The sequence below is a fragment of the Orcinus orca genome, chromosome 19 (assembly GCF_937001465.1).
Source record: "Orcinus orca chromosome 19, mOrcOrc1.1, whole genome shotgun sequence".
In the NCBI taxonomy this organism is placed as follows: domain Eukaryota; kingdom Metazoa; phylum Chordata; class Mammalia; order Artiodactyla; family Delphinidae; genus Orcinus; species Orcinus orca.
The window spans coordinates 23,133,671-23,154,607 of NC_064577.1; the positions used below are offsets into that span (position 1 = coordinate 23,133,671).

The 20,937-nt window shown below is 52.3% G+C and overlaps 1 protein-coding gene across 1 annotated transcript in view; it reads right to left on the reverse strand.

Annotated features, from left to right (window-relative positions):
- Positions 1 to 9,202: 9,202 nt before the first annotated feature.
- RGS9 (regulator of G protein signaling 9) overlaps positions 9,203 to 20,937 on the reverse strand; it is a 65,207-nt gene continuing 53,472 nt past the window's right edge. Inside the window, exons 17-19 of the mRNA XM_049701663.1 lie at positions 20,424 to 20,541; positions 11,176 to 11,633; positions 9,203 to 9,747 (exon numbers count right to left, since the gene is read on the reverse strand). Coding sequence (XP_049557620.1) covers positions 9,597 to 9,747; positions 11,176 to 11,633; positions 20,424 to 20,541 — 727 coding nt within the window. The 3' untranslated portion in view covers positions 9,203 to 9,596. The remainder of the gene's footprint in view (positions 9,748 to 11,175; positions 11,634 to 20,423; positions 20,542 to 20,937) is intronic.

Genomic DNA, 20,937 nt, shown 5'->3' on the forward strand with positions numbered 1-20,937 from the left:
TTAAAGGAGGTTAATTCTCAGATTGACAGAGAAAGACAAAGTTTATTCATGAATATGAGAGCACCCAAAGAAATGGCTCCTGAACAGCTAGTTAAGGGTCTATATGTTATCTTAATCAAAAGGGAGGTTAGGACTTCAAGGGAAAGCAAATGGTGGGAAACTAACGAGAAACAAATAGAGAAACAAGCAAAGGGTATGGAAAGCTTTGATAAGAGGCTTTGTTCACGTAATTTCTCAGGCAGGTGCAAGTGGTCCAGCTCCTTTCTGGCTGTAAACCGCCCAGAGAGGGGATTTATGGCAGCTGTATTTTTGAGGCTTTAAGTCAAAGAAAAAAAAAATCAGGTAAGGTTTTTGCTGTTACTGCTGTTTGTTCAGATATTTTCAGCTTAAAATAGGCTTCATATCACATTGGTGGGTCCAAGTGGATGCTATCAGACGGATGGTTGGGTAGATGGATGGATGAGTGGATTGGTGGGTGGACGGATGGGTGGATGGAATGATGAAAGTGGATGGTATAAACTCATCTGTGCATTTCGGGTGGAGAGTAAAGAGGCATTTTACAGCAGGGCCAGAGCCACAGTCAGCCTCACAAGACGTTCCGTATAAATCTCCCTGCCACCAAATCGCATCCACAGCTCGCTGAGGTGCCCACAGTTCTAAGTTTGGAGATGCATTTTCTTGAGCCAGAGATCCCTGTTTAAACGGAGCTACAACAGAGAGGGAAATAGTATAATTTGAGAATTTATATGAAATGTATACTTATAAATATATGTGTATAATAATATATATTATATATGTTATATTGTATATATACATATACATAATATATTTTTATATGTTATATTGTATATATATATATATACAATATATACACATATCTATCTATATGTGTGTGTGTGTGTGTGTATATATATATATATATATATATATGTCAGACAGCTGTGCTGCAGTGGAAAAGAAGACCCCGGATGAACTTCTAGTTCCAGCAGCAGGACAGCTGAGCTAACACGGACTCCCTTCTGTTATAAAATGCAGAAATAACACTAAATGAAGATAACAATCACATAGGCCCTGGGGGAGAACAACAGGAGGCTCAGAGACTTGGTGGATCAGACCTACGTCCCCTCCACCAAGCTGGAATACCTGAAGGGCTGCCCAGGACAGGAAAAGGGGGATCAGATAAAAGACAGGACTTCTCCCTAAGGTATAACAAACATATAATAGGAGCTGCCGAAAGAGGGCAGAGGAACCTTACTCAAAGGACAGTGGATGAGAATTTTGAGAATGGAAACAAGACATGACTCCTCAGCTTGAAGAAGCACCATCCTGAGCAGGACACACAGAAGCGTGCCCACCTCTAGACACACGGCAGGGAAGCTGCAGGACCCTCAAGATAAAGACCTCTTCTTGGAACTGAAAGGGGGAAGAAAATCTGTAAAATAACAACAATTGGACTTCTCATCAGCAGCAAGACAGGGCAGAAGGATGAAATAATATCTGAAATGCAGAGAGGAAATTACTCTCAACTTATTCTTTATTCCGCTAAATAATCATTTAATGGTAATGATAAAAATCGTGACACGTGGACATAGAGAACAGACTGGTGGTTGCCAAGGGGGAGGGGGTTGGGGGAGAGATGGAGTGGGAGGGTAGGATGAGCAGATTTAAGCTTTTATTATACAAATAGAATGGATAAACAACAAAGCCCTACTGTATAGCACAGAGAATTATATCCATATCCTATGATAAACCATAATGGAAAAGAATATGAAAAAAAAGAATATATATATATACGTGCATAACTGAATCACTTTGCTGTATAGCAGAAATTAACACAACGTTGTAATCAACTATACTTCAATAAAAAAATAATAATAAATATAAAAAATAAATTAAAGCAATACTCAAAGAAAAAAATAGTGTTAGGGTACAATAAGAATGAGGGTAAAACAGAGACATTTTCAGACAAAAAACTCAGTTTCCTAATCAAAGCCATTGATGAAAGATCACTAAAAGATGCACTCTAGTAAAAAGAAAGTGGACCTGGAAAGAGGAAGTGGGATCCTAGGGGTGACGGTGAGCAAAGAGCTGGGTAAACATGCAGTTGAAGCTAAATCAGCATTGACTATAACAAACAATAATAGCAATCACAGTGACTCATTTGTTTAAAACCGTAATGGTACTAATAATAACATCAAGGTTGGCAAACTTTGACTCTGGAGCTAAATCCAGCCAACAGCCTGTTTTCATATGGCCCTTGTGGTACAAATGGTTTTTCCATTTTTGTGTGTGGTGGTAAAATACATGACATAAAAATGACCATTTTAACAATTTTTTTTTTTTTTTTTTTTTTGCGGTACGCGGGCCTCTCACTGTTGTGGCCTCTCCCGTTGCGGAGCACAGGCTCAGGACGCGCAGGCCCAGCGGCCATGGCTCACGGGCCCAGCCGCTCCGCGGCATGTGGGATCCTCCCGGACCGGGGCACGAACCCGCGTCCCCTGCATCGGCAGGCGGACTCTCAACCACTGTGCCACCAGGGAAGCCCCATTTTAACAATTTTTAACAGTTCAGTGGCATTAGGTATATTCATGTTGTTGTACAACCCTCACCACCATCCATTTCCAGAACTTTCTTCATCTTCCCACACTGGAACTCTATCCCATTCCCCTCTGACCCTCAGGCCCCGGCAACCACCCCTCTGCTTTCTGTTTCTATGAATTTGACAACTCCAGGGACCGCATATAACTGGAATCATACCGTATTTGTTCTTTTGCGACTGGCTTACTTCACTCAGTGTAATGTCCTCAAGGTTCATCCATGTTGTGGCCTGTGTCAGCGTCTTCTTCCTTCATAGAGCTGAATAATATTCCACTGTATCGGGCTTCCCTGGTGGTGCAGTGGTTGACAGTTTGCCTGCCGAAGCAGGGGACGCGGGTTCGTGCCCCGGTCCAGGAAGATCCCACATGCCGCGGAGCGGCTGGGCCCGTGAGCCATGGCCGTTGAGCCTGCGCGTCCAGAGCCTGTGCTCTGCAACAGGAAAGGCCACGACAATGAGAGGCCCGCGTACCGCAAAAAGAAAAAAAAAAAAGAAAAAGAAAATTCCACTGTATGGGTAGACCACATTTCAGTTATCCATTCTTCCACTGATGGACACTTGAGTTGTTTCCACCTTTTGGGTCTTGCAGATAAAGCTGCTATGAGCATGAATATGCAAATATCTGTCCAAATCTATGATCTCAATTCTTGGGGGTATAGACCAAGGAACTGAATTGCTGGACCATATGGCAATTCTGTTTTTTGATTTTCTGAGGAACAACCCTACTGTTTTCCAGAGCAGCTGCACCATTTTACGTTTCCACCAACAATACACAAGGGCTCCCATTTCTCCACATCCTTGCCAACCCTTGTTGTTTTCCGGGGTCTTTGATCGTAGCCCTCCTAACAGAGGTGAGGCGGCACCTCGTTGTGGCTTGAACTTGCATTTACATAAAGATTAGTGGTGTTAAGCAACCGTTCATATCTTTATTGTCTGTTCATTTTTGCTGGCATAGAAGATGGAAGGGAGGATGGATGCAAGGAGGAGTATAGAAATAGTGTTTTGCTTCTGTATTAAGTATTAGAAATAATCTGGGCGAAATGTTAACACGAGTTAATTCTGGGTGATGTGCGTATGGATGTTGGTCATGGTATTCATTGTATTTTTATGGATTTTTAATTCCAAAATTGAATTTTAATGAACACACCCACAAAGAAAATAAGGTGCATTAGATTCCATTGGAGTACTTCTACCTGTTACAAGTGGGGAAATCACACCTGCAGAATGAAGGTAGAGATGCTCTCCCCCACAGCGCTGTAGTGAGAACAAAATGAAGCAAGAATTCATGGAGGGACTCTTTCAAGGTAAGCCTGGAAGCTGTGGTTGTCCAAAGCCCTAATTCCCCAAGACAGGGACCTTCAGGACAGCACAGCTTGGCGGCTGCCTACGGGTTGAGGAAGAAGAGCCGTTTAGAAGATGGAGAAAGGATTTCTTTCTCAAAGTTCTGAGCAGAGTCCTGCAGGAATTCTGCCCAGGACCAGCCCAGAACATGGGCTTGGTCACGTCAGTCGAATCTCACTGGACCCCAGCACACTGTCTCACACGCAGTGCCCCCTCTCCCTAAACATTTGGTATCAGGAAGACAGAGGCAGGGACTTCCCTGGTGGGGTAGTGGTTAAGAATCCGCCTGCCAATGCAGGGGACACGGGTTCGATCCCTGGTCCAGGAGGATCCTGCATGCCGCGGAACAACGAAGCCTGTGCGCCACAACTACCGAGCCTGCGCTCTAGAGCCCACGTACCACACCTACTGAGCCCGCATGCCACAAGAAATAAAAATAATAATAACAATAAATTAATTAAATAATGAGGGATGGAAGGGAAAGAATCGAAGGAAGACAGAGGCATTCGTCATCACGTGTGGCCGCACAGCGCCCTCCCACCAGGAGTGGAAAAAGCTTGTTTTCTGACACCATTTATTCCCCCTGTACATCACCCCGCGCAGGCGCCTCCGGATGCCCCAGTCTCCAACCTCACCTGCTCAGCAGAGGAGCTGACGAATCACTCAGGCTGAGGAGGGGAGATGAAGGGGGCTTAATCAGGTTGCGGTGCCAGGAGTTGGAGCTGGACACGGAGAGATGACCCTCAAAGGGAGGAATTCTCTTGGCGTGGTCCACAGGCCAGGGAGGGAGTTTTCTTTCTGCACGAGGTTTTCGGCAGAGTCTCAACACTTATCCGAAACCTCTAGAAACAGGTCACAGGCCCCTCATCCCCTCAGGGCACAGCAGCCAGGAGATCGTGCGGCGACCCACTCCCCACCCCCCAGCCACCATCAGCTCCCACCTCGCCGGCTCCGGGGGCTCTGGGGCTGAGGACGGGGTGCGTGGGGAAGCCCAGTCCCCTCTGCTCCCCACGCCACCCCAAACCGGCTTTCCAACAAGCAAAGGACTTTCTCCACAACAGGTCCCTGAATCCCTAAGGGGAAAGCCCAGCCGCCTCTCTTTGGGGAGCCATGAGCCTGGGACGCCCCCTTCTGGTGAAGTGTGGGGAGGGGACTGTCCCCAGAGCGAAGGGCGGGGCCTCTGAGGCTGAGGGGAGGGAGGCCCCGTGTCCCCAGACACACAGACCCCCAGCTCGCCTTCTCTGCACCCTGGGACCCCAGAGCCCTCGGCTGACGCAGACGTCACGGTCCGTCTTCCGTTTCCTAAAACTAGCAACGGGCAGCATTGTCTCCTCTAAGGATAAACGATTTCACAGCCTCCAGGGGGCCACTGATGGTCCCCTCCCCAGAGGGCCAAGGGACGAACGCCTGAGGACTCCTGGAGAAATGGCCCTGGTGGTCAATTGTCAAAAGGAGGAAAATAAGCACATTCCCAAAACTCTGACAAAGGTAACGGGATTCTGTCTCTGTTTCCGCTGTGGCCCCAAAGACTGAGAATAAACCGGTAGGTGCCCACCACTCGCCCAGGTCCAGACAAGGTGCTGGACAGGTGTGCCCACCTGGTGGACCAAAAGGCATCCTTGCAGTCCAGCCTGTTGGGGAAGAGCGGTTGTGCCCTCTCTTCAGTTAAGTGAGGGGGTGTCACAGGGCCATTCAGGGGGCTTGGCTGTGCTCCAGAGTGAGAAGGGCAGGACTGGAGGAAAGTGAAGGTCAGTTGAGGCCACGAAGCAGAGGGGACGGAGGGAGGACCAGGTGCCCTGTTGGGGCAAAAGGATGCTGGCGTTGGAGGGGCTGCACTGAAGGGAGTGGCTGCAGCCATTTGAATCTCGGAGACGTGACCACAACTAAGATGTGGACCAGGGGACGCTCAAGGGCCCAGAGAGGTCCTCATGCAACCAGCAAGGGGACTCGTGGTCCCTTCTGACTATGGAAGCCGAAGCCAGAAAGCCCTCAAGGATCGAGGAAACCCCCCACCCAAGTAAGAGTCAGCAGGACGGGTGGTTTCTGCGTCAGTCAACTAAGTGCTTCCCTGTTCTCCCACCTCCCCGCTCCAGGGGCCAGAGGCGCCACAGTGAGCGGGAAAGGAGGAACAGAAGCGCAGGGCAGACAAGAGGGAAGAAGCTGACCCCTGTCTCCGCAGCCCGGGCACCCCAGGCGGCCCAGCCCGGAGCAGCGCAGAGGCTGCAGGAAGGAAGGAGCTGGACCTCCGGACGAAGTGCTGAGTTTGCTCATTACGCTAACGTTTGAACTGCAAACGGAATTAGATCGAGATGGTTTTTGTCACCGACAGTGCTTGGAGGATTTGTTTTCTGAAAGGGACCAGAAAAGATACGGGACTCCCCAGAGCTTTCATTCAGGGTTAGGAAAAGAAAGAATGCGCAGTGTAGGCTTAAAGGGAGAATGGGGGGGGGGGTGTTGGGGGGAAATACAGTTGTTTTCTTCTTGCCCACCCTATGAAGTTCTGAACAGTCAAAAAGTTACATGTGTACCGCCTCATTTTATGTATCTCCAAATAACCCTAGGAAGAAAGTCAAATGATCGCCTTGGGTTCACAGAAATCAAGGAGCCGTGCCAAGCTGGAAAGGCGCAGGGGCAGCTCAAGCATCTCCAACCCTACGCTCCACCAAGGACCCACAGACCCAACTTCCCCCACCCCCACCCCCCGCCGTCTCCTGAGCAAAAACAGAGCTCCATAGGTAAGCAGCTTTCCTACCGCCTTTCGTGGTGTTTGGCACCTCACAGGCATTGCATCTGAATGAATGGAAAGCCACCCAGCCATGGGATAGAGCATGGCTGCATTTCATAGATATTTACAAACTATTTGGCTACCTAAAAACTAATCAGCGCTCCAATCCTCTCCTGCCCCACCTCCTGCATCCTCCCATTTTCCCATCCCCCAACCAAGCCAGTGTAACCATTCCAGTGTGGGAGTGCCTATGTGTCCACCAATATCCGTTCTCCCCACCTTCCTTCCCAGTATTAGAACCTCCGGAAGTTCAGCTAGTCACAAGCTGGACTGACGAAAGACTACAATTCCCAGCCTCCTTTGCACCCAGGTGTGGCCACGTGACCAAGTACAGGCCAATGGGAGGTGGGTGGAAATGACACCCTCCCCTCCTCTCTTCCCACTGTCTTCCAGGCATGACCATGGACATGGGGGTGGTGAATCAGCTTCAGTCACTACCCCAGGGCCGTGGTTGTCCACCTTGTCTGGACCTTGAGATCACCTGGGCAAAACAGCCCTCTGATGCCAGGGCTCCACTTCCAGATTCTGACTTGATTGGACCAGAAGATTCTAATGTCCAGACAAGACAGAGAATAATCATACCAGCGCCGGGGGTGGGGGTGGGGTGGAGCAGCAAGGTGAAAACACCTCGGTCCCTGGATTTCCGCTCTTCCTTCGCGCCCACTCACCTGGGCCGCCTCCTGCCTTTGAGCAAGGATGCGACAGAGACAGGAACTCCTCCACGTGTGAACCACTGCCTCCCTTCCAGGGTTCTTTGTTACTGCTCTTTGGCCTGGACCTCACCTAGTCCAACCCGGGAATCCTCCAGTCTCCCATCATCGATGCTGGGAGCGTGTGGGCTTTGTTTCTCCGTGGGACCCTGGGGGCCTAGGAGTACAGCCGCCTAACACAAGTATGCAAGTCCAGGGTTGAAATCCTCCTGATTTCGAGACACACTGGCTGCTGGTAGGGTATGGATTTGCCTTTAATCTCACCGTAGACAAGCTTGGCAAGTAAAGGCATCAAATTAATTGGCCTGCTCGCCTTCCAAGAAAGATCTGGCCGATTTCGCTTACTCTCTGGGAGAAATGTTTCCTTTCCCTTAGACGAGGGACTCTTGTGAGCCCCGAAGAGTGGATTCTGCAGAATCTAAGATGAGACACTCTTTCAGTGGTGAAGCATCTGTGTTCCCTGCAGGGGCAGTGAGTCGAGGTCTTGGGCACACACCTACCTGCACTCATCTTTAGAGGCGTGCAGAGAGATGGCTCAGCGGCCCCAGTACTTATGGGCTAAATAAGGTAAGTTGTCTGAGGTTAAAAGCAAGTGAGGGGCTCCTACCTGCTAATTGGATTCTGATGAAGCTGAGGATTAAAAGTGAAGAGAGAATGAGGGTTTGGCAAATCACTTACTATCTTTTTTCCTACGAGGACTTTCCAGGCAACTTTTAAGAAATGTTTTATTCACCATGTAACCCTTAATCTCAACCCACTGTCCAATCCAAGTATGAGCCCAGCGGGACCCTTTGGGGCAACACTTCAGGGCTTTGAGCAGAAACCAATGGCAGTGTCGAGCAGCACAGGGCGTCACCCGTAACTCCTATTCCAGGGCTTCTCCACGGCGGCATTGACATTTTAGACCAGAACGTCTTCTGTCATGGGGTGTGGGCTGCCCCGTGCACTGTAGGATGTTTAGCAGCGTCCCTGGCCTCTGCCCACTCGATGCCGGGATCACTCCCCGCCCTAGTCATGGCGTCTGAAAATGTCTCCAGGCCCTGCTCAAGGTTCCCTGCGGGCAGAGCTGGACCCTGGCTGAGAACCGGTGCTCTAGATGAATTCCACGAATTGAGAAGTCACGGCTGAGTCTACAAGGGCTCAGCGCAGACTGCACCGATAGGGGGCGCTCCGTCAATGCTCGTTGGGGCTCCATCAAGGCGTGTGGAGTTAATAACTGGAGAAGAGGTGGGCGGGGCGCACCGAGGCGCAAACCTCCAGAAGTGCCTCCTATGTTCGTGCAGCGGACGTGAAAATGTGCGCTCAGGCGGCAAATGGACCGAGGGTCCCCAGCACGTCCACACCACGGCCAGGCTGCCCACAGGGGCTCCCAGCCAATGACCTTGCTTGGTGGGGGTCTTAAGGCAGAACCATTCTCACAAGACACAGGCTCAAGGACACCCGGGCAGCCTGGCCAAAACTTTCTTGGAAATGCTCCGCCATCTGAGAATCCCTGCCCACCGCCTCCCCAGAGGTCAGCCCCGCACCATGGTCCGAGAGCCCTGACCCTGTTCTCCAGCCTCCACCCATCATCCTTCACAGGTGTCTACCCCAGCAATCCCCTTGCCCACCTCATCCCATCTTGGCCTCTGCTTCTGGGGGGATCGGAGCACACCTGGCATTCTAGAAGGATGCCTTGCCCCAGCCCCCTCTTCCTGTGTGATGCCACAGCCTGGGGCTTCCTCCCGGGGGGGTGGGGGGGCTCCGTTGATGAGAGCATCACATAAAAACCAGTTTAGACAGGGAGGGAGTTCTTTGAAGTGATTCAGTTCCCTTTGTCCAGAAAACCAAAGAAGACTTGAGATTATCTCATAAATAGCTAATAGAACCAGACACACACTAACATTCCAATCCAAAAACACTTTGACAAGGTAACCTTTTATCGGTTTTAAGGCGGCAAGTCAAGTCCTCTGGTCCACATGCCTTTCTTCTGACCAAGGGTCCGGGTCGAGGGAAGGGGTTGGCCAGGGGGAGCCCAGCCAGAGCACTCTTCTCCATCATCCATCCATCCTGTCTCTCCAGTCCCCAAATATGATCTTAATGCACTTTGGTTTAGAGCAAGCATGTCCCGCGGCCCCATCCAGCCAAGTGTGCAGGAGCGACTGCCTAGCCCGAGGCCCCGGGCTCAGCTAGCTTTGCCGTCGGCCAGGCTCTCCCAGGGGCAGATGACCTCCTTTTCTATGGCCTGGTCACTCCGTTCTCCCGTCCTCGTGTCCTCTGAGTCCACCAGGCAGGTCCCGCTCCCCGTAGGCACATCCATTTTGATCTGGAAGAAGCTTCAGGCACAAGAGGAAAGCAGGTGGGTGGGGATAGGAGGTCACCAAATCCCCAGCGCTCACCCTGACATCCCTGAAGGGGCGTGGACACAGGTGCATTTGCCAAAGGCTGTGTGCGCAGGGACTGGCTGGGCGGATCCCTTTCATTGGGGAAGGAGGGAGACTCCTATTTTCTTGCTGAATGAAGAATAATTCAGAAAATGCTTTACTTTCATTTTCAAGGGGCTTTTGAGTTTGTCTGGCTTTGATGAATTCAGGATGTTCCTATAGAACATGCCGGGACTTAATCTCAGCCCCTTTAAACTGCCTTCTCACGAAGTGGTGGCCACTGAGAACAGAGGTTTTAAAAGCCCCAAGCCTGTATGTGTGGCCTGGCTGTGGCCACAAAGCTAGAACACTCCCTCAGCAGAGCCAGTTGGGAGGAATCAACAGATATGTTCGCCCTGGATCCTGACCCCTCCCCTCCCCCATCCCCGGATGCACAGTGCACAGCTGAAGCCGGATACTTGGGTATCCATGGCAACCTAGGACCTCAGCAGGCGCCTTCTTTCAACCAGACCTGGCAGGGCCCAATGCAGGAGCCTGTTGGTTGGTGCAAGGTTGCCCCCCCACCTGCTGTCTCCCCCCAAAACCAAATAAAGATGGGGGCTGATTCTTTGTTTTGCATTGTCTGTAACTTTTCTTTCTGCCCTGGTCCGGGAGTGATCAAGCGCCCCTCAGAGCCTCTGTTCCGCACCCAGGAGCTGCTTCGGGGCAGGGGGTCCTCAGAGGTGGGAACAGCAGCACCCACGATGGGGTTTAGAGGGGCCGCCCCTGCGCAGAGACTGGACACTGTCAGCACCCCTGCAGCCCCTCTGAGCCACCGGGCAGGTGTGTGCAGGAGGGGGTGGGGGAGGGAAGGGAGTGCGGGGCCCCAGCACCATCTGTGGGTCCCACTGCTGCCACTGAGCTTTCTGGCCCTTTAGAAAATGCGATGGATTCATTAGATTAACGTTTTAGGGGTGGAGCAGGGTGGGTGGAAGAGTATAAAAAGGGGAAAAGAAGATGGAAAAGAAAGACACTCTTCTCCTTTTCCTCAGAAAGACAGGAGAGGGCAGCACTGAGTGTCTGGAAACTACCCAGAGGCCGAGGGGTTTAATGGGCCTGTGGGTTGTATCTGTTCTCCCAGAATCCTCCTTACCCAGCCCCCTACTGCCCCCCTAGCCCAGCCCCCACAGCCCCCAGACCACAGAGCCTCGGTCCTCACCACACATCCACGCACACCCGCGCGTGCACACACACACACACACACACACCCCTCCATCACACACACACACACACACACACCTCCGTCACACACACACACACCTCCATCACTCACACACACACACACACACACACACACACACACACACACACACACACACACACACACCCCTCCATCCTTACTTGGCTGCTCTCCGGGACCTCGGTCGTGGCAGCTGCCGGCCCGCCTCCCCCAGCGGCTGCACCTTCCCGTGGGGCACAGGGGGGCACCTGGGGGAGAGCCTGGCAAAGACGGGGGAGGCCAAACAGCCTCGTCTCAGGAACCGGCCGAAGGACAGGGCCACGCGGGCCTTGGGAGGGGCCCGGGGCCGGGGCTGGTCCGCGGAGGCCCCGCCGGTCTCAGCATCTGAGCGCCCGCGGGCGGCCTCCCGCTTCGGCTCCTCGCCCGGGGAGCCCTCCAAGGCCACCTTGATGGGCGAGGGGCAGACGGTGCTGCTGGGCCGCCGGAGGAAGCGGCCGGGCGAGGGGAAGGGCCTCCGCGGCGAGCGGCAGCGCGGGGAGCGGGGGCTGGACGGAGAGGGGGGCAGGGGGGCCCCGGTGTACACGGTCAGGTGAGGGCTGGGGGCCGCGCGCTGGTCCGGCTGCGGAGAAGGAGGGAGAGAGCGCGTAGTGAGCGGCGTGGCTGGTCCACGGCCCGCGGGCCGCGCTCGGCTGACCCAGCCACCTGGGCCCACTGCACGCCGCACACAGACCTCCCACCAAGGGGCCTGCCCGTCCCCAAGCCCTGGCCACGTCCCCAGGGCTGGGGTTTGCATCCCAGGGCACAGACGGTCCTTCTTCCAGGCCTGGGACACGGGGTGTGGCCAGGCTGGATTTCCAATCGGCCTTGGACTCCGCCCCCAACGAGCAACGCCTGCACCCACCGTCCGTCATGCCCTCCCTTCGCCATCCTCGGGACCGCCTGAAGTCTGGAGGCATCTAACACCCTTTTCACAGAGCAGCGGGGGTGCCAGGAGGAGAGCTGATCCTTCCAGGCCTAAGACCACCCGTCTTGTCCTGAGCCCCGACCCACGTCCGCGGGTCACCCCTGGGGATGACTGGGCCCACCCTTTCCCATGCCCTTCCCCGCAGGCAGCGCAGCAGGACCTGGACCTTCCGCGGAGAAGGAGCCTGGAAACACAGACAAGGAGGTTATCGGTGGGGAAAGGGGAAGTAGGTCAGCAGATCAGCCTCCCTGGGCCACGGGGGCCGACCAGGGGGCAGCAGCGTGGGGTCAGGTCGGGAAGGAGCCCAAGAGCTTCATCTGAGCTAACGGCAGAAGCGAGAATCCGAATCCTCAGCAGGAAAGCTCTCTGCTCTCACCTCTCCTCGGCCTGCTTTGTGTCCCCCCGTCACCCCGAAGGCCTGCCCTGGCCATGTGCCACATCAAAGCCCAGTGTGGATGGAGCTGGGGGCTGTGCTGGTCCTGGAGGGGAGAGGGCTCCTGGGACAGCTGGACCGACACTGCCTCCAAGAGAAAAATGCCTCCAGGGAAGAAAAACCCTCTTTGAAACTGTCACAGCCACACAGATGTCCCGCTTAGAGGGAGCCACCTGCCCCCGGGGCCCTGGGCACTGCCCTGGGGCCCAAGGAGGGCAGCTCCGGGCGCTGAGCTGGAGTCTGCTGGCTTCTGAGGAGTGTGCTGGTCCCGACCTGAAGAGGGAAGGGCACATCCGAGAACAGCCCTGAGAGGAAAAGCAAGGCCAGGGGGCCACAGGGAGCTTTGCCGCCGGGGCTGGGGAGGGCGGTCTCCACTCTCTCCCACCGGCTCCCTGAAGCTCAAGCAACACTCGGTTCTGAAACAGCAGCTCGGAGGCACTGATGCTGTTCCACTGCTCAGACAGGCCGACAAACCAGAGCTGAGGCCGGAGCCGAGGCCACTGGGTTATTACACTAATCATCATCGTGATTATTGCTAACACGCAGTGACAGCTTAGCAAATGTGAGTTTCTGGGCTGAGCACTTTATGTGGACTATGGCATTTATCTCCCAGAGCCACTCGGTGAGGCAGGCACCTCTTATTATGCCCATTTTACAGATGAGAAAACCAAGGCTTCCAGAAGCTAAGCCCCAAGAATGCGGTGAACAGTGAGCAGATTTTGCAAAACCATGCTCACTGGCTCCGTAGTTTGCGTGTGTCACGCCAGTCAGATGTCTCAGTGCAGGCTGCAGGTCAGAATCACACAGGGTGCCCGTTACAAATGCAGATCCCAGGCCCACCCCAGACCCACTGGAGGAGAACCTCATGGGGGGCACTCAGGGAAAGCAAAGTCTCGCAAACTTTGCTTGTGAGAAGGAGATGCTTTGCAAGTAAGCAAGACCCAGTAAGTTCGCGGAGCTGTGCACTGCGCTTCCGACACCTGTGTCCTACAGGGCACAGTCTGCAAAGGAGAATAACAAGAGGGATGGCTGGGCCCTGATGAAGGGTTTGGGAGGTGACTGTCAGGTGTATGGCCCTGCAGCTTACGAAGCACTTACGATGTGCCAGGTGCGCAAAGCATCTATTACCACCCCATTTTAGAGACCAGAATACTGAGGACCAGAGGGGTTCAGTACCGTCCCCATGCTCCCACCACAAACCAGTGAGTGTGGAACACAGAACTCTAAGGGGGCACCAAGATGCCCACCCCTGCCCTTCAGGATGTGAGCTGTGGATGCCACGGGGCAGTCATCCCCAAGGTCAGGCGATGGCAAACGGCATCGGTGACTCTAAAAGGAATTATCCCGGTGACCCTGATCTCATCACCTGATCCCTTCAAATCTGAGTCTAGAAGCCAGAGAGACAGCAGTCAGAGAGGTGCAGAGCACGATTAGGAATTCAACGAGGGAGGAGTTCTCCATGGTTGGCTTGGAAGATGGAGGGTGGGGAGCGTGCAGCAAGGAGTTCGGGCGGCTTCTGGAAGCTGAGAGCAGCCCTCCGCCGACAGCTGGCAAAAAAAATGGGGCCTCAGTCCCGTGACAAGAGACGGAATCCTTCCAGCAACGTGGAAGAGCCTCCAGAGGAGAACACACACAGCCTCGCGACACCTTGACTGTGTACCCTGAACAGAGACACCTGCCCAGTCTCACCTGGCCACCTATGAGCCGGTAAATGGTGCTTGTCGGTGCTAATTTGTCCCTCGGGGATCGCTAACTAATACAGTGACCAAATGAGACTCTGACTCCAGGTCCGTGTAACCCCAAAGGCTTTGCTTTTCCTACTGATCCACGCTGCCAGCCCATAGCCTGGGGGTTTTGTACGGGACTTGGGGTCCTGGGCCAAAACGCCAAACTAGGAACCAGGCTTTATTCAGAGAGACGGAGAGGCATCGAGTTAAGCGAGGACACACCCACCCCCAGTTCATTACCTTAAATCCCACTCACTCAGAATTTGCGGTCAACTCCTGCTATAATCCTCACTTTACAGATAAAAAAACAGAGGCTCATGGAGACGATGCAGCTCGACCAAGACGATACAGCTTAGGACAGCCAAGCCCCGCCACATCCCCCCGCCCAATTCTGGCCCTTCCTCTCCACCCCACTCCTCCGCCCAGCACCTGCTTTATTCCAGGATGAATGACAGGACACGTTAGGAAGGTGGCTACTGTCCTGCTTCACTTACCTGGCCTGAGAAAGTCCCTTCTTCTGGGCAAACAGGCATCAGCCCGACTGGCCCTGGACACTCTGAGCAAGATGCCTTTTTCTACCCACTCCCACCGCGACCCTGGCCCCTCCCATACCCACCACGGGTGTGAAGCAGCAAAGCAGCGGCGTGCGAGGCACGTGGCAAAGAAATGACACAACACAGACACAGTGAAGCAGTGCTTGGCTTTGTTTGTGCTGCTGTTTTATTCTGCTGCAGAAGGAGCATGACACGGAGCGCGTTCGGTGGCACGAGAGCACGAGCACAGGCTTTCAATGAAAGGCAAAGCAGATGATGCAGAGACGCGACTCACTTTCCGTACAGAAACTGGCTGAGAATTTGCAGGAGACCCTGTGGCCACTTCCTGGGAGCAGGTAGGTGGAGAGGGCCACCTTCCGGGGGCCACATGCCATGCACCAGTCCCCCCTTCCCAGCCCCTCTCACTCGCCCTTTCCCTGCTGCCCCCAAAAGCGAATGAGCACAGTTGGCCCCGTGGGGAAAAATCCATGTGGGCGAACACCCCATTTCTCCTACCGATCAGCTCATCTGCCACCGCCCAGCACAAGACCTTCCCATCTTGAACAGACAAAACTGGGAACCCATGGACTGACCAGTCACTACACTGCTGCTGGTCAGCCCTCTCCTAGGAACTGCAGACATACGACGTGACATCAATTCCCCACTCTCTTCCCCTCAAATATATCCTAATGGTCCCTGGAGAGCTAGACTCTGAGAGAGAAGAGAAAGTAAGATGGTTTGGGTCAACAAGGCTTTAAATACACCTCAGGAAATGCCCTAAAGAATAATGAACCACTGTACTGGGCAACAGTGACAAATGCAAGGAAGAACAAGCTTACTTTAAGACCATGAAGCTACTAGGGTTGGTGATGATGATACTGATGACAACAATGACGACAGTGATGGCGATGATGGTGATGATAGTGATGGTGATGATGGTGATGGTGATGATGGTGACGATGGTGATGGTGTTGATGGTGATGATGATGGTGATGGTGATAGTGATGATGATGGTGATGATGATGGTGATGGTGGTGATGGTGGTGATGGTGATGATGGTGGTGATGGTGGTGATGGTGTTGGTGATGATGGTGATGATGATGGTGTTGATGGTGATGATGGTGGTGATGGTGATGATGGTGGTAATGGTGATGATGGTGATGATGATGGTGGTGATGGTGTTGGTGATGATGATGGTGATGATGGTGGTGGTGATGGTGATGATGGTGATGGTGGTGATGATGATGATGGTGATGGTGATGATGATGGTGGTGATGATGGTGATGGTGATGATGATGGTGGTGATGGTGATGGTGATGATGATGGTGATGGTGATGGTGATGATGGTGGTAATGGTGATGATGATGGTGGTGGTGATGGTGATGTTGGTGATGATGGTGATGACGATGATGATGGTGGTGATGGTGATGATGGTGATGGTATGATGGTGATGATGGTGGTGATGGTGATGATGGTGTTGATGGTGATGATGATGATGGTGATGATGATGGTGGTGATGATGGTGATGATGGTGGTGGTGGTGATGATGGTGTTGATGGTGATGATGATGATGATGGTGATGATGATGGTGGTGATGATGGTGATGATGGTGGTGGTGGTGATGGTGATGGTGATGATGGTGATGATGATGGTGGTGATGGTGATGGTAAGGATGATGGGGATGATGGCGGTGATGGTAATAATAATGATGGCTGTGATGACGATCACGGCAGCTAGCATTTACTGAGCACTTATATGCCAGGCATTTTCCTAAGCACTCTGCTCCCTAGCCCTTGTATTTCCACTCAACCCTCACAACAAAAGCAGTCTTTTCTCTAAAAGCCAAGCCTGAAAATGAATCCTGGTACCTTATGGCATAACTTACATCCTAGCATCAGATATACACCACATGGGTAGAGAAACTCAAGCTGTTTACAATATGGCATTAGTGGAATTAAGATGGTGCCTAAGTACGTGGCAGGATAGAGAATATCATAGTAATTTAAATGTATCAATACTATTGTCCAAATACATACTATTTTTACACCATTTGAGATTCAGATGGACCCTGTGGGGCTACTGTTAGTGCATCAAAGCTGGCAGGAGCAGATACCAGTGGTTGGAGTCTAGAAGCAGACACACTCCCAAAACCTCAAAACTGGGTAGGGCTCCTTTCTACCAAACATGAGAATTTCCTGGTGGATCCCCTCGACCCCCCAGGCCAGACAATTCTCCCCCATCTCTGTGCTCCGCTAGTGTGTTGCACACCACCCAGCCTACATCGCCTCCATGTACCCTTGTCAGCCCCTTGAGGGCAGAGAACACCTCGTCCATTTTTGCATCTGTGCCATGGGCTCTCACACAAAACAGGTGTTTAAAATACATTTGTGGATGGAGATTAAGAGGTACAGACTACTAGGTATAAAATAAATGATACTAGGATGTAACGTACAGCACAGGGAATACAGCCAGCATTTTATAATAAGTTTAAGTGGAGTATAATCTATAAAAATATTGAATCACTGTTGTATACCTGAAACTAATATAATATTGTAAACCAACTATAATAATAAAAAATATATAGAATACACTTGTGGAACACATCCAGAAGTGAAGCCATGTGTCATCTCCCTTCCTTCAGAAGGGTAATGTGGAAGCACTCATCCGTCCGATAAGGAACGATAACCTACTTTGTTGACACGTCTGTGCCTCTCCTTTGACTGGGGATTCTTGTGTGTCTGACACTGAGAAGGTTTCCATCAATGCGTGCGCCACACCTACTATGCGTCTGACACAGAGCACTGGGTACTCTGCAGGAGGATGACAGGCACATGAAGCAGACACGTCTCCTGAGTGAGGGGTGGGCTGGTGAATCGTTGAGTCAAAGATGAACAAGACATACTCTGTGTCCTGAAGAATTCAAGGTGCATTTCAACTCTCCCACCACCCTACCACCATTTTGCTAGGTGTGTAACCTCAGCTCATACAGGGGTAACTAGGATGGAGGGCAAATACCTCTAGTCCCATGCTTCTCAAACTTTCCCACAGAAGTAGGCCAAACAGCAGGAGAACTGGGCAGCCATGCTCTCCCAGGAGTCTGAGGGCAAAAGCCTGAGTCCGCCACAGCCAGGCATGAGATATCTTTGACGTCTCAGCTTTTATCTTAAAAAATTCATGTACAGCTTGCAGTCTAATTCGTAATATATTCATGATTATTTTAATGTGAAATTTAAAAAACTATCTAACTTCCCTCCCATTGCAAATCTTCAAGTAAAATTGATGGCCCAGGCTAGGTATGCTCCTGGAATTCACTGACTCTGGTTTGAGAAACATGGACCTGGTCCCAACCCCTCATTTCAAAAATTATGAAGCAGAGAGGTGAAGTGACCTGCTCAAGACCACATGGCTAGCAACAGAATGAGGACAAGAGCCTAAGAGGCCTTGTCCAAACCCAGGGCTCTTTCCACCCACCATCCATCCATCCATCCATCCATCCATGCATGTAATATGTTTATGCAGAATTCACTAGGTATAAAGCATCAGGTTCCAAATAGTGAGTGAGATACGGTCCCTTCCCTCATGTCACTCAGTTTACAATGGTTCATCACCTGAAATTTCTGCTTGAGGCGCTCCCCCTGAGTTGGAGGACTCCAGCATTCTTCAAAAGAGAGATGAACAAAGCATCTCTGTAGTTGCTCTTCCAGAGTGTAAACTAGGCTATGACTGGGGAAGACGGGGAGAGTAATAGAATCCCTTTGCTAACACGAAACCAAGAGCCTCAAACCTCTTACAATGGCCTGGAAAGCCCGCGATGGCCTGCCTGCCCACCTCTTGGACCTCATCTTGTACCACTGCCCCTTTGTCTACCAGGCTCCTTTCATCTGGCCTTTCAGTCTGAGCCATTTCCCACCTCTGGGCCTTTGCTCATGCAGCTCCCTCTGCCTGGAAAGTTCTTCCTGCCTCACCTGCACTCCTTCTATGGCCAAATCTTTTTCATCCTCTGCTTATCCGCCGCCACCTCAGAAAGTCCCCAAGTCCACACACGCGGCATCCTCCCTACTACGGCACTGTATGCATTAAAGCACATTCTATGGGTTTTATCATATTTTTGTTTGAGTTGCCGATTACAAGGATGGCCTCAGTTCTTCAGCCCTCCACATCTCCCTGTCTTTTGCCAGGAGGCTTTGAAATTTCTCTCACTGAAGAGGTAGAATCGATTTCCCTAGCCCTTGATTCTAGGCTGGATTTGTGACTTGCTTTGGTTATTAAGATGAGGCACCAGTTCCAGGCCTTCATCTCAAGAATCTTATGTGCTTCCCCCGACTCCCTTGCAATTTTGCCATCCTCATAGGATCATGCCCAGGCCAGGCTGTTGAAGGATAAGAAACATGTGAGCAGAATCCTTCAACCCATCCCGGCCTAGGCTGCCACAGATCAACCCTCACCAGGCGTGGGAAGGAGCCCCACCAAGATCAACAGAACCACAGAGATGATCCTATATGCATAAGCCATGAACACTTATTCTTCTATACCACTCTAGCTGTGTGTTTGTTTGTTACACAGCAGCAGCTACCTGATACACTTGGCTTCCTTATTTTTTTGTCAGTCCTGGACTATAAGCTCCATGAGGCAGGGAACATGTCTATTTTATTCACCAATGCCTGGCACATAATAGGTGCTCAGTTAATTTGCTGAGTGAGTCTTTTTGATGTAGAAGGTCGGTACCTGCTCATCCACTTGCTTTATCTCTTTTGCATTCTTACACAGGTGTACAGGAGCAAACCCAGCTTCAGGAATTACCTTTAGGCCTCCAAGGTCAGAGCTGGAACTATCCTGACCACCCCACCCCCCACCCCTGACCACAGGCTGGTCTAATCTAAAGCTATGGAGGAGGGAAGCACCAACATCTAGATAATATCCCAAAGAGTACTATCTTTGACCCTGACTCATTTTGAAAATGTCACAGACCTCTAACCATCCCTCCTTCCATGAATGAAGACATCGGCACCTTCGTCCTTTAACCAAAAAGATGCTCCATTTTACCTGGACTTCTCTGGAGGCCTCTGGCCTAAGTCCTTCATTCCTACAAGCTACTAATTCCCCTGGCATCATGTAAAAGGGGGATGGGGAGGCAAAAGCGAAGGAGAGAGCCCACCAACCCTCAAAACTTAGGACTAAGAACAAGCTCAAAAGAAATGTCTCAGCAGAGTTTCTCCAGGCAGGTGTGACAGAGGGGCCCCAGGAAAGGGCATCTACAGCGGAGCCCTGCAGCCAGCCCCTGGTTGGGGCGCCCCGTCCCCGCTGCTTGAGAGGCAGAGTCTAAATTGGAGAGACGGGAGGAGGAGCTTCTGGAAGCTACTGGAAACAAACATGCGGAACGACGCCCTGGGGGTAGTTAACCACGCCCTTCTCGCCAGTGGCGGTTCACGAAGCCGCTTTTCTCTCTGGTTCTCACCCCCAAGGACTCCGGAGGGTAAGACAGGCGATGTCACAGCAACGGAGTCAGGTGCAGCCCCCCTCTCCCCCCCTCCCCCGTGCCCGCCCGGCCCCTTGGCGATCTGGAGGGATAGGAGGAAGCCCAAGACAGGGGTCCGAGGAATCGGGGGTGACCCCGACTGGCCCACCGCCCCCTGAATGGGGCGCAGAACCCTCTAGACTCTCCCCCACCCCCAGGAATAAATAAGTAACTGTGCATTTATTTGGGAGGCAGCTCTCTTCTGAGTTGGCTCCTGCGATCCAGTTTGCTCATGACCTGGGTGATGTCCACCGTGTTGGCCGCTTCCCGAGCCTTGGCTTCTTCTTCCAGCTGCCTGAGGATGACGGGGCTTGGGCTGGAGCGCAGGGTACGCCGCATGAACCGGAGGCTCGAGCTGAAAGGGAGGAGAGAACAGTGGCTGGTGGAGGGCCACGCGCTCCCCGAAGCGACACTGGCACACCTGGCGGGAGGTGAGGCCGGACTCCGGATCGGCCCCTTATCCCCGCGGGGAACCTCACGGGGGGCCCTCAGAGGCACATCCAGCCGTGGCTCTTTTCTCCCCGCTGGGAGGATGGGACCAGACTGAGGACCAGCTGCCATCATATCTTAGGCTTAGACGCGGCCAGGAAGACTCAGATGGTGCCAAGTACAGACTACCGTTCATGAGGTTCAGAAATCAACGAGGCATCTTATCTTCCTGGAGGCCCTTCCAGAAAGAAGCGGACAAGGAGGGTCTGGATACTGGAAACCCAGGGGCTCTGGCCCCCAGGGAGAATTGGAACGCTTGTTT